Below are 12731 nucleotides of genomic sequence, written 5' to 3'. Positions count from 1 at the left end.
CAGGGCCAATGGTATCAAAAGCCACCAAGAGATCAAGGAGAATCAACAGGGTCACAGTCCTCATCTTTCCCCCAACACGAGTCTTCACCCAGGATGACCAAGGCAGTTTCTGTGCCAAAACTGGGTCTGAATCTGATTGAAAGAGATCTGCAAAATCAGTTTCCTCCAAAGGTGACTAGCAACCACCCAAAGACTTTCCCCAGGAAGGGAACATTTGCCACAGGTCTAAAATTATTAAGATCTTCTTGGTCCAGGCTAGATTTCTTCAGGAGTTGCTTTACCACTGCCTCCTTTGGGTGGCCCAGGGCCTCTCCCTTAGGAACACAGGAAACTGCCTTAGACTGAGTCAGATCATTGGCTTATCTAGCTCAGTACTGTCTACATTGATTGGCAGCAGCTCTCCAGGATTTCAAACAGGGCTCTCTTCCAGCCTTGGCTGGAGATGCCGGGGATTGAACCTGGGGCCATCTGCATGCAAAGCTGATGCTCTGCCACTCAGCCACAGCCCTTCCCCAAAGTAAAGCCTCTCAAACGAAAGCATTCAATATCATGGTCCAGCTAGCTTTCTCTTCCCTGCCCGAGAGGGGCAAGGATGCCATCTGTATCCTTTAACCCAGGGGTGGGGAACAATTGAGCTGGCTGGGGCTGATGGGAGTTGTAGGTTAAAACATCTGGAGGGCACCAGGTTGGGAAAGACTGATCTAGCAGAACACACGAGTACATTTGTTCAGTATTAAAGGCCACATTATCACAAAAGCCCACAACTGGTGGCATTTGCATATCAAACTGCTGATTACCACTGAACGCAGAAGAATGTCCTTAATATAAACCAGCCTCAAAGATGAGAAAACATCAGATGTCAACCAGAACTTGTGCAACAGCATTCCATTCTTTGTTTTAACCTTGGCAAGCCAAGCTTAGCTTTTGCTAAGGAGATGAAATACACAAACGCCTCCCCATTCACTTTTGTAGCAGCTGAATTTTCACCAATGAGAAGAAGATGGATTGCATCAACCCCCCACCCCCCCGGGTGTGTGTCAAATTTACATCAAACATGTATTCCTTAGTGATGCGTTTTGAAAAGCTGGTAGAAAATAGCGCAGCAGCTTGAATCAAAGCATGTGTCGCCTGTTACAGTAAACAGCGCAGCCTTGGTAAATGTTGATTATTTCCTGGCCGTACTTCACATTTTGGGAGGCTACTGAGAAATGTCAGGAATTTCCATGCTTCTTCATCCAATCATCAAATTTCCTCTTTATTTCCACTGTTGTTTACAGCATGGGTGGGGAACCTCAGGCCTGGAGCCAAATGCAGCCCTCCAGCCGTCTCTATCTGGTCCTTGGAACTCTCCCCAGGCACACCTCCTCCCCAGCCACACCCCTTCTCTCCAGGCCATGTCCCTCACCTTGCCTGCTTCACATCTTCCTTGAGTGTTTTTGCCTGGCTGGAATGTGGGAATGGTCATGGTCCAGTGGTAGATCATTTGCTTTACATGTAGAAGGTCCCAAGTTCAATTCCTAGAATCTCTAGGTAGAAACCCTGGAAAGCCACTGCCGGTCAGCATAGACAACACTGAGTTAGATGGACCAACGGTCTGAACTTGGTGTAAGGCAGCTTCCTACGCCCGTATATCCCTCAACTCTGATAGTCTTTCGCTTGCTAGGGTGGAAGACAGAGATCTGTGTGTAGAGAACTAGCCCACTGTACAAATGGAAAAATGTACATTTGTTGCTCCACCTGCCTTTGCCTCCGACACTGCCCACCACTGGTATGTGGCTTCCATAAGGGAATGCAGCACATGGTCTGAAAAATCTCCCCCCGCAATTTACAGCAACATAGCAATTTGCTTGCCAAAACACAGTTCACTAGCCATGTTGTGGCGGGGATGCTAGGTGAAATGGGGGCAGTGAAAGGAGCAGGCCTTTTGCGAATGTTGCTCTGGTGCATCCTGCAGCAAACCTTAAAAAGGGAAGTCGCAAAGAACAGTCCTCTTTGGTGCATTGTAAACAGATGAGTTGTGGTTTTTTTCAAATGAAACTGCACACATCCTCAAACATCTCTCTCGTCGTACAAGGTGCACTTTATGGCCCCCAAAGAGGAGTTTCAAAACAGTATTAATTAAGGCTTATTGGCCACCAGGCTCTTTCACTGATGTACTCACCGTGCAGCAATTAGAAGTTCAGCTCCTTTGTGAAGCATGTGTGAAATATAAGAACACATAAAATACATGTTGCAGGCCACATTTCAAATGCTGGAAAGCAAACCCTCCAAAAGGAGGATAACCTTCATGGAGCATCAAAGTGTGCCTTATTTCATGCAGTACTTTCAATGCCCAAGTTAAACCCACAAGAAGTCACGCTGCTAGTTCAATATTATAATGGGTCAATTTGGGTGCCATCTGAACGATACATATCAAGTGGCATCTGACCACTTTTAACAGTTATGGCTTTCCCCCCCACCAAATCCTGGGGGCTGTAGTTTGTTAAGGGTGCTGAGAGTTGTTAGGAGACCCCAATTCCCTTTACAGAGCTAGAATTCCCTGGGAAGAGGGCTTGACTATTAAACCACTCAGGGAATTGTAGCCACACGAAGCTGCCCTGTGGGGGCAGCTGCATGGAGGAAGTAAGGTCTGACTTAGGAGGTCCATGGATACAGGCACTGCCCTGGGAGGCAAGTCTCATGTCCATTGTGCCACATTTTTCAGCTGTCATACTCCTGCAGCTCCGTCTCAAACAGACTGAGAAAGTTTCCACACATTCTCAAATAATTGTGTAGGCCCAACAACACCCTTCAAGCATTATAGTGAATGTGTGTGCGCGCATGCACAGAGAGGGAAGAAGAAGCCTGAATTTTCTCCCCACCCTCTGCTTGCATTCAGCATAACTTGTAAAAGAGCCTGCACATGTACAAAATGCACGTGTGTAGTCTCTGTATGTGCAATTAGGGAACTTGCATAGTCAGGCACCCCCAAACGCACAGAGGCTCTTTCACTGGTTATGCTGAACACAAGGAGGCAGAGGGGGTCCATCCCACTTCCCTCTTTGTTCCCTCTTGGAACATGTGAAAAGTATATTCCCATCCCTCGGGGAATGGGGCTGGGAGAAAGTTAAAACTTAAATTGGCGGTATCCAACTAAACAGTTCTGCTAGCGCTGTGGTTCCCAAACTTCCCCCCCCTCGAATCAGTTGAAGATTGCTCAGAGTTTTGGTGGACCACTAATGACTTTTGTGCCCATTGTAGCAATTGTCATGTGCTGTGCTAGATGCTGTATGATTTTTAGTTGCATTTTTATTCTGTCTTTTATTTCTTATATATAACGTTTTATTGAATTACAATTTGAAAATATTGTTATAAATAAAAGAAGCAATAAAAATACAATTAAAAACCGATATGAATATTTTATACACCATCTCCCATCTCCAACCACAAATTCACAGACATGCTGCAGACCACCTGAATGAAGCTTAACCACAGTTTGGGAATCCCTGTGCGAGTGTAAGGAGTTTTAGCTGGGCAATGGAACTTCCATACACTCTCCTCTCCCCAAGCATCCCTTCTGGGCCCGTAAATCTGCTCCAGAGGGTTGAATGAGCCAGAACAGATTCAAGGGTTGCACTGAAAGGAAGTTTCAATGTGCTGCTGAAACTCCTTGTGGTATCAGAACTGTTTAGTTGTATACCACCCAATATTTTCCATGGCTGAGATCATTTTTAAAATATAACATATGACCTTCAATCATATAATAAATCAAGATTTTCACCAAAAGCAAAATGAATCAAAACAGAACTTAAGCAACAACATGGACAATTAAAACCAATGTTAAATAGTTTCAGAGCTGAAACTTACCCGGAGTGCTTAACTGTTCTCAAAGGAGGACAAAAAATGCAATACAGAAAAGAAAGCCTTTCAAAAATATAAGGCAACTTTTGTTTTTGCCAGTAAAAGTCATACAAACAATCACTTGGGCCATATCTTGCCCTAACATGCACATGGCAACATGCCAAGCTGCGGCTTTCTTCCAAGCAGATAATTAATCCATGATGAAACATTCAAGTTGATTTGGTTTTTTGGGTGTGTGTGTGGTGGTGGTGGGGGGTTGCCTTCAGTGCCTTTGTTCTAGATCCAGACACACAAACTGGAGCTAAATGTTCGGACCAACAATTCCACAAGAAAAGTTTCTCAAAAGTCAGTAGAACCCTTTAGATCAGAGAATATAACAAATTAGACATTTTAAAAAGTTATTCTGAATAACTACAAGATAGTAGGAGTTTGATGTGTGAATTTCATGGACTGCTGGACATGTAGACATTCTTCTGAGAAGAAATCCCAGAGTACATTTTTCCACCCTGGCAGGAAGGCAATTCTGGACAGCAGAGATTGGGTAAGTTTGATTGATTTTGATGCATACCAGAAATTTAACTCCCAGCCACCCACCACACTGATCTGTAAACACTGCTAACTGCTATCTGGATGGCACCACATCGGCTACTCCTGCCTTAGCATATTGTTTCTGCACCATACATTGAAAGCTCTATTATGCCCCTTTAACAGTCATGGCTTCTGCCAAAAAATCCTGGGAAGTGGTTTAACAACCAATCCCTCTTCCTATAGAACTCTGGAAACTGTAGCTCTTTGAGGGGAATAGGGGTCTCCTAACAACTCTCAATACCCTTCAGAAACTACTGTTACCAGGATGCTTCGGGAGAAATCATGACTATTTAAAGTAGTATGGTACTACAAAAGAAAGCACTTCTTCACACAGCACATAGTTAAATTATAGAATTCGCTCCCACAAGATGGCTTGGATGGCTTTAAAAGATTAGACAGATTTATGCAGGATAAGGCTGTCAATGACTACTAGCCATGATGGCTATGTTCGGCCTCCATGGTTGGAGGTGGTATGCTTCTGAATACCAGTTTCTGGAAACCTAAGGAGGGGACAATGCTCTTTGCAATCAGGTCCTGCTTGGTTGGCCACTGTGAGACCAGGATTCCTGACTAGATAGGATATTGGCCTGATCCTGCAGGCTCTTACGTTCTTAAGGTTTGATCCTGCTCAGTTTGCCATGTATGCCTATTCCCAGCAGCGAAACATGTGCGTGTAGCCAGTGCAGGGCTGTTTGTCATTTTGGATAAGAAAAGGGGAGGCAGATGGCCACATGAGGCAGTGCCTTTTCAGGGGCAGCACCCTAATTGTGGAATGCTCTTTCAAGAGGGGCTCACCTGGTACACTGCAGTCTTCTTAGCATCAGATGAAGACATTGCTTCACCCCCAAATAGGTTTTTTTTCAGTTTTAGTGCTTTTTAAAATCCTCTGCACTATTATTGTTTCCTGTTGCTTATTTTATTCAGATGTTTTAAATGTTATATGCATGTTCCATTTTTGTACTACATGATTTTTAACTTTATTTGTGACCTGCCCAAAGAATGTTTTTGTAAATAGAAATGTTATAAATAAAATAAAGTAAAAAACACAGAAGAATGCCTTCTCTCTGGGGCACAGCCTGGTCTGCCCCTCCCCACTCATGTGGTTTCCAAGCAAGAAAAGAAAAGATCAGAATGTGCCTCTGTTTGTTAAAAGGTCCAAGACTCCGTCTCTCTCCCTAAGGTAGCTCTTAACGTTTTGTAAACAAGTTTCCTCCACCCTTGCAAATAGCTATGGTGACATGAATATCCTGTTATATATATTGTGTACAGAGCCCAGCAACACACACACTAATGCCTATAGCATGATTACAGGGCTACTGGCATCATTAGGGTTTCAAAGCTGGCAGTGCCTGAAAATGCTGGGTGATACTGTCTTTTCTAAAGCTGTCCTACATTCTGTTAAAATTGATGCTCAGGTCCCATTTTGGAAAGATGCCTTTGGAAAGGAAGTGGAGTGCAGCTTTTTGGGGGGAGGGGGAGTCCATAATCTCCACCTGATTGTAAAGGACAGCTGTTGACAGCCCTGTTCTAACTAAGCTTCTTTACAAACTTGTCTTGCACGGGATTAGAAAAAATTAATGGATTAAAAGGCAAACAATAAACTGACCAATCAAATTTGCAGCAGAAGAAAAAAGTCACTGATTCTCTGTTTTTGGATGATGACTGCACATATCACAGCAGACTCCAGGAAGAAGTGTCTCTTCCAACATAAGCAATATCAGGTTGACGGTGATGGAAGGGAAATTTGATGTTGCTGCTAAAACAGTGTATGCCATTCAAGGATTTTGCAAGCACTTGCTGGGTGTTTTTAATGATTTAATATATATATATATTATCATTAACAAAATTTAACAATGCTTTTTTTGTCATAACACATATGTGTTAACAGAACAATGTTAATAATTTTATAAACATTTTTTTAAAAAAAAATCAGGGGAAAAATAGAAAAATGGGGGGAAATGGGTTTTTCCCCTTTTTCCCTGGGAAAAAAAGGGGGGGAAATGGGAATAAACACTTTCTCTCCCTCCCTCCTCAATTTTTCAATTCTTTTCCTGGTCTTCACATCTCTACTGATATATGAAGGACATTTTTAAAAATCAATTAATCTAACTAATTAATCAACTAAACCTCTTGCTTAACAGCTGACAGCCAGTATGGTGTAATTAAACTGAGACCTAAGAAACACAGATTCAAATCCCTGAGCCACCATGAAATTTACTAGATGACTCTGGGCCAGTCACTCTCTTTCACTGGAAGGTGCCTTACACAGAGTCACACCATCTGTCCATCTAATTTGGTATTGCCTCTACACTGACTGGCTGTGGCTCTCCAGGCTTTTAGACAAGGGCCTCTCCCATCCCTACCTAGAGATGCTAGGGACTGAACCTGGGACCTTCAGTTTTTTTTAAAAAGCACTTTACCATTGTGCTATGGCCCTATCTACTTTTATCTATACCTATATTTATAAAGGTAAAGGTGTCCCCGCACTTATAGTGCGAGTCGTTATTGACTCTTAGGGTGACGTCTTGTGACGTTTACTAGGCAGACCGTATATATGGGGTGGGATCGCCAGTTCCTTCCCCAGCCTTTCTTTACCCCCCAGCATATGCCAGGTACTCATTTTACCGACCACAGATGGATGGAAGGCTGAGTGGACCTCGACCCCTTTTATTGGAGATTCGACTTTGGTTGGAATCGAACGCCGGCGGTGAGCAGAGCTTCGGCTGCGTTACCGTCGCTTACCACTCTGCACCACGGAGGATCTTACCTATATTTATACAGCCCCTTTAACTTACCCAACAGTGTTGTTGGGAGATTGTTGTTGGAGATATAATATATGAAGCCCAGAGCTCCTTGAAGGATAGGATGAAATGCCACACTCACTGCCACCTCCTCAGAAACCCATTAATTTAATGGAACTTGCTTCCAAGGATGTGTCCTTTGAATAGTAACCTTAAACTTTCAGTCTGCTCTTTTATGTGTGTGAAAAAAGATATGTTGATTGAGATATTATCCCTGAGCAGTGAGCCCTGCAAGGATGTCCTTGCCTTCCCCAAGTCATCCTTTGTGCTCAATCCTATTTATGTGATTACACATAACAGATATGCAATCCCCCAAGCTGTTTGGATAAGCCCTTGTCTTGGGCTACAGATGCAAATGCTTTCATCTTTCAGCAGGAAAAAAAAGACTAAGCAGAGACTTACTTGTTGTCGAATTTGAATGGGGAGAAACTGAGGTGGTGATGGTCCGATTTGTTCCTTGGGAACTCACTGAAACAAACATACATACACAGTGATAAATATTTGCACTGTTTTATCTTTCAAACCCCCAAGTCTCCAGGCTCTTAATAATTTCTATGCAGCCATGCAAATTAAAAACAAACTTTTTACACAATATGAGCCAACGTACATCAATCCTGTAAACAACCCTCCATGGAGTCATTCTGTCATAGTACAGGAGGCTAGTGCAAGGTTTCACTTCTAGCTACCTGCCACAGATCGCAGGAGAAAGTAGTATGTATATGAATGTTTGCAAATCACCCAGGAGACATTCCCTCATGCAGACCATATGGAGCAGGTAAGTCCTACTAAGGTTAACAGGACTGCACATGTCTCACAGAATTGGAAAGGGCATTGAAAATCATCTAGTCCAATTCCTTCATAAATGCGAGAATCTTGCAACTAAAAGTACAATAGCACAGGATTACTTCTTCATGGTAAGAGAGCCATCAAGCTTGGGATATTCATGATAACCTCTAAGAGCTTTGATTTGGAGACACTGACGTAATCTACTGAACCTGGACACCATCTAGTCCAGGCATGGGAAACCTCCAGCCTGTAGGCCTAAATTAGGCCTAGAATGGGTCCCAATTTGGCCCACAAGGCCACTTCCCCATAACCACGCCCACCTGCCCCACACCTGATGACATATGTGACATCAGATGTGGGGCAGGTAGAGATATAGATGCCAATGAACAATGGGGAGCGCTCCCCATTGTTACTTGGCAAGGGAGGCTTGCTGTCATTGCTGATCAGTGGTGACAGTAAGCTTCCTGTCTGGGAACTCTGCAGTACAGTTATTCCCTCTGAAACCAGGGTGTGAAGTTAGCACTGAGCAGCTGATAAGCACTGACTTCAAGACCTGATTGGCTTGAATTTTCCTTTTTAACTCACCTTGAAATCCAAGTGGCACTACAAAGGGACAATGGGTTACCTGATACTGTAATGACATCAGGTGATCGACAGGTGACAGAGTCCTACCCACATATCAAAGTGCCCGCTGGGATGGGGGAGCCTAGGATCCAGCCTGCCAGCCTGATCCCCACCTCCAATCTAATCCAACTCCTTGCTAAATGCAAGAACCTTGTAACTACCAGCACAATCTGTTTATTTTTGTTTAACAAAATTTTTATACTGCTTGACTGTAAAAAACCACAACCTCTAGGCAGTTTATAAGAGACATTAATATTATCAATAAAACAGTTGCAAACAAAACATTTCTTAAAAACAATTAAATAAATTAAACTAAAGAGATTTAACCACACCAACATCTATGTGTCTGGATAAGCTTGCAAGAACCGAAATGTTTTAAGCAGGCACCAAAAAGAATACAGCAAAGGTGCCTGCCTGATGTCAACAGGCAGAGAGTTCAAAAGTACAATGGCACAGAACAGCTCCTTTGTGGTGACAGATCCATTATACTTGGGATAGTCATGGTAATCTCCAGGATCTTGAATTTGGAGACACTGACATCAACAACTGAACCTGTCTGAAAAAACATCTTTATGCATTCTACCTAGGTCTTCAAGAGTTGGCTGAGAGTCTGTCCTTACAACTGAACAGAATGCCCACAATACCACATGCAATGCCATGTTACAATGATGCAATTAGTAATGGGATCTGTCTAGCCCATGCAGAGTAACTTTTTGGAAATATGATGAATATCCTGTTTGATGGGACTTTCACCAGAGCGATGCAATCTCATGCAAACTTAATTGTAAGGAGATCCTGTTGACCTCAGTGGGACTTTTCTGCTTCAATCTGGGGCTGCAACAGAGGTCCGGTTCAGATATCACATTATTAATCACAGTTTATCAGTTCAAGTGCAAGCCTTGTACCTTTGTGCTCTGTCCTCACTCCGCCCTCATCTTTCTTTAAGAGATCATCGTCTGCTAAACAACCATTTTTTATGACATCTGGATTGTGAAACAGATAAGCCTAGGTTTCTTACCCTAGTTTGGGGACGGGGGCCTGTGGCCTTCCAGATGTTGCTTATCTACAACTCCCATCATCCCCAACCATTGGCCATGATGGCTGAGGCTGATGGAAATTGGAGTCAAAAACTTCTGGAGGGCCACAGGTCCCCCACACCATCATAGCTTGTAAGCAGTACTTAAACCATGGATGGGGAACCTATGACCCTCCAGTTGCCTACAACTCCCATCTCCCTTAACCATTGGCTGTGCTGGCTGGTGCCGATATGAATTCAGCAATATCTAGAGAGCTACAGATTCCCCATCCGTGCATTAAACCATCATTTCCCTGTTTGGGCGTCACTGGAAACTTTGCTTTCACAAACCGCAATATCCTCCCTGAGGCCGGCGACGTGAGCAGGAAGAACAGAGCACACAGCCACAAGGTTTATACTCCACCCCCAATATCTCCCTCCAACTACTTTTAGAAACAGAGGACGAGGGAGAGATGTCTGTGCAACTGCCACAGATCAGCTTTGGGATAAACACAGTAGCAGTCAGCTTCTTTGCCACAGCACTGCATGTAGGCTTCCTCTTTCTTCTACCAGGCCGCTTGCCAAGAACTTCTGCAACCCGCCCCAGGCGTGTGGTAAATGGAGTGACAAACCCTACACCAAAAAATGACAAAGCGGGGAAAAAGGAAGCAATGCAGATAAGAGAAAGGCTGTACAGTAATACCTCAGTTAACAAAGTAGATGCTTTCCTGGACATTACTTCTTTAACAGAAACTTTGGTACCAGAGGTAGGCATAACATGGAAAGAACAGGGATAGGTTGCTACACTCGCCCATAGATAGTGGGAGCAGCTTCAACAGGGGCTTTAAAGGGTGCCTACCCAGCACCTTCCCCGCCTCTCCTCTGAATTACACTGGATCCTTCCCTCCCCAGCCCCAAGAGAAAGCAAGAAATCTCTTTAAGGCAAAGCAAACACACAGGCTTGTCAGTTTCATCCTAGCAAAGCAGGCTATCAGTTTATTGATAGCAAAGCAAAGACACATGCTAGTCAGTTTTACCTTAAAGTAAAGGCACAGGCTTGAAAGTTTATCCACAGCAAAGCAAAGCTGGTCAGTTTCACCTTTTAAAAAGCCTTTGTTAAAAGGAGGTTCCTGGTTGAAGGGTGGTTAATACAACAATATTTTTCAAAAGAATCTGTAGTACATGTATAAATCTTTCCTCTTCTCCTAAAGCTGTTTGCTGCCATTGTTCCCTTAGTGCTACTCTGATGCCACTTCCCTCCTTGGCTAATGCTTCTTTCGCCTTCTAAAGATTGATCCCAGCCAACCAAAGACCATGTAGTGAGCATGACCATTTCACAATGATATCCATGATCCCAGCTAATCAAAGGCCACATAATGAGCATGACCACCTCACAATGCTACCCCAATTAGATATGGTTACGCACAATGTTACTGAGGGCAGATAAAGGCAATTTAGAGTGTTATTCATGTTTCCTGCACTAATCCTAGCCAATCAGGGATCATGGTGGGAACTTTATTATCCCTAACAGCAAATGACACCCATTCAGAATGACAGCATTGCTTCCTAAATAGGACAAACACTTTCATCTTCTTTTGCAGCAATTCAGGGGGATGGGTGGGTGAAGAGAGAGATGCCAAAGAGGCACCTTGTCACACTGATGGAAATATCCATGAAATATCCCTCTTTTGGCTTAGCCCTAATAATAATGTTTATTTAGTGCATGACAGTGGTGAAAGCATGCTTTATATGATGTAAGAATGGCCATGCAGGTGTATATTTTGGTTCTGAGACAGTATCTGTTTGCTGACACCCAGGCTGGAGAAAGAGGAAAAGAAAACAGCTGGGAAGTGTAGAAAGGGAGCGGAAAATCAGAAGGAAAAACACTGGGAGCCACACATATCATGAGATGCATCATCACAGTTTTTTAAAACTTTTTGCAAAAACTCACATGAAATATTTAAATTGTTTGCCTTTTGTCAACCAAGGAGGAGTATCGAAACTGCCCTTTCCCAAGTGAAATCTGAAATTCCCTTACACTGTTCAAAGCTACTGGACATTTACAGGAAATGTGACAACAGAAAATGTGCAGCTCTCTCCTTCCTCCATGGAGAAGGGCCATAGCGCAGTGGCAGAGCAGATGCTTGGCATGCAGAAAGTCCTGGGTTCAACCCCTGGCATCTCCAAGTAGGGCTGGGAGAGACTTCCTGTCTAAAATCCTGGAGAGCTGCTGCCAGTCAGTGCAGACAGTACTGAGCTAGGCGGACCAAAGGTCTGTCTCCGTGTAAGGCAGCTTCCTGTCTTCCTCCATGTCTACTTCGTGTCATTTACCTTGTGTCACGGCTGTCACAAGGTTCTGTATTTGTCCATATATGGGGTTCACATTACTATCTCCTGATGGTGGATTTGGGGTGTGTGTGTGTGACTGGGTAAGATGTGAAATGCCACAATGTTAATCCACTACATGGCACAGAGTGGGAAGCAAGCCTCGCAGTGGCGGTTTACTGCGAAGTCTACTTTGACCTTGGGATGAGGTCATAAATCAGCTGAGATACAGGAATGCAAGTCACGTTTATTACTAGAAAGTCCCCCCTTTTCACAAATAAATCCTGAGTAGTAGCAGAAATTGCATGTATTTCAAGACAATTGTGCTAACCGCCTCTGCTAAAGGGTATTTTAAATAAATGTAAATGTACTGCCTTCAAGTCGATTCCGACTTATGGCGACCCTATGAATAGGGTTTTCATGAGGCTGAGCGGCAATGACTGGCCCAAGAGCATGCAGTGAGCTTCAAGACTATCTGGAGATTCGAACCCTGGTCTCCCAGATTGTAGTCCAACACCTTAACCACTACACCACACTGGTTCTCAAAGGGTATTTTACTGCACATTAAATTTTGCACAATTCCCTCCATGTTTCTCAAGGGGCGAGAAAGACTGATTTATAACCCAGAAAGAGATAATGGTAAAGCCTCAATTATCTTCTTACAGCTGTTAGACAATATTTTCTAACTAGTTTGCTTTGCAGTGTCATGCGCTCTTTTCCAAGGACAGGCCATCTCAAACAGGAACAGTCAA

At 43.6% G+C, this 12731-nt stretch overlaps 1 protein-coding gene across 1 annotated transcript in view; it reads right to left on the bottom strand.

Annotated features, from left to right (window-relative positions):
* The window catches only part of TMEM123 (transmembrane protein 123), a 29527-nt gene that overhangs the window by 13638 nt on the left and 3158 nt on the right, over positions 1 to 12731 (bottom strand). Inside the window, exon 2 of the mRNA XM_061628732.1 lies at positions 7632 to 7697. Coding sequence (XP_061484716.1) covers positions 7632 to 7697 — 66 coding nt within the window. The remainder of the gene's footprint in view (positions 1 to 7631; positions 7698 to 12731) is intronic.

This window comes from Rhineura floridana, chromosome 5 (genome assembly GCF_030035675.1).
Source record: "Rhineura floridana isolate rRhiFlo1 chromosome 5, rRhiFlo1.hap2, whole genome shotgun sequence".
NCBI classification, from domain to species: Eukaryota; Metazoa; Chordata; class Lepidosauria; order Squamata; family Rhineuridae; genus Rhineura; species Rhineura floridana.
Note: the sequence above shows the minus strand (reverse complement) of the source record. Positions and strands in the feature narration are given on the sequence as shown.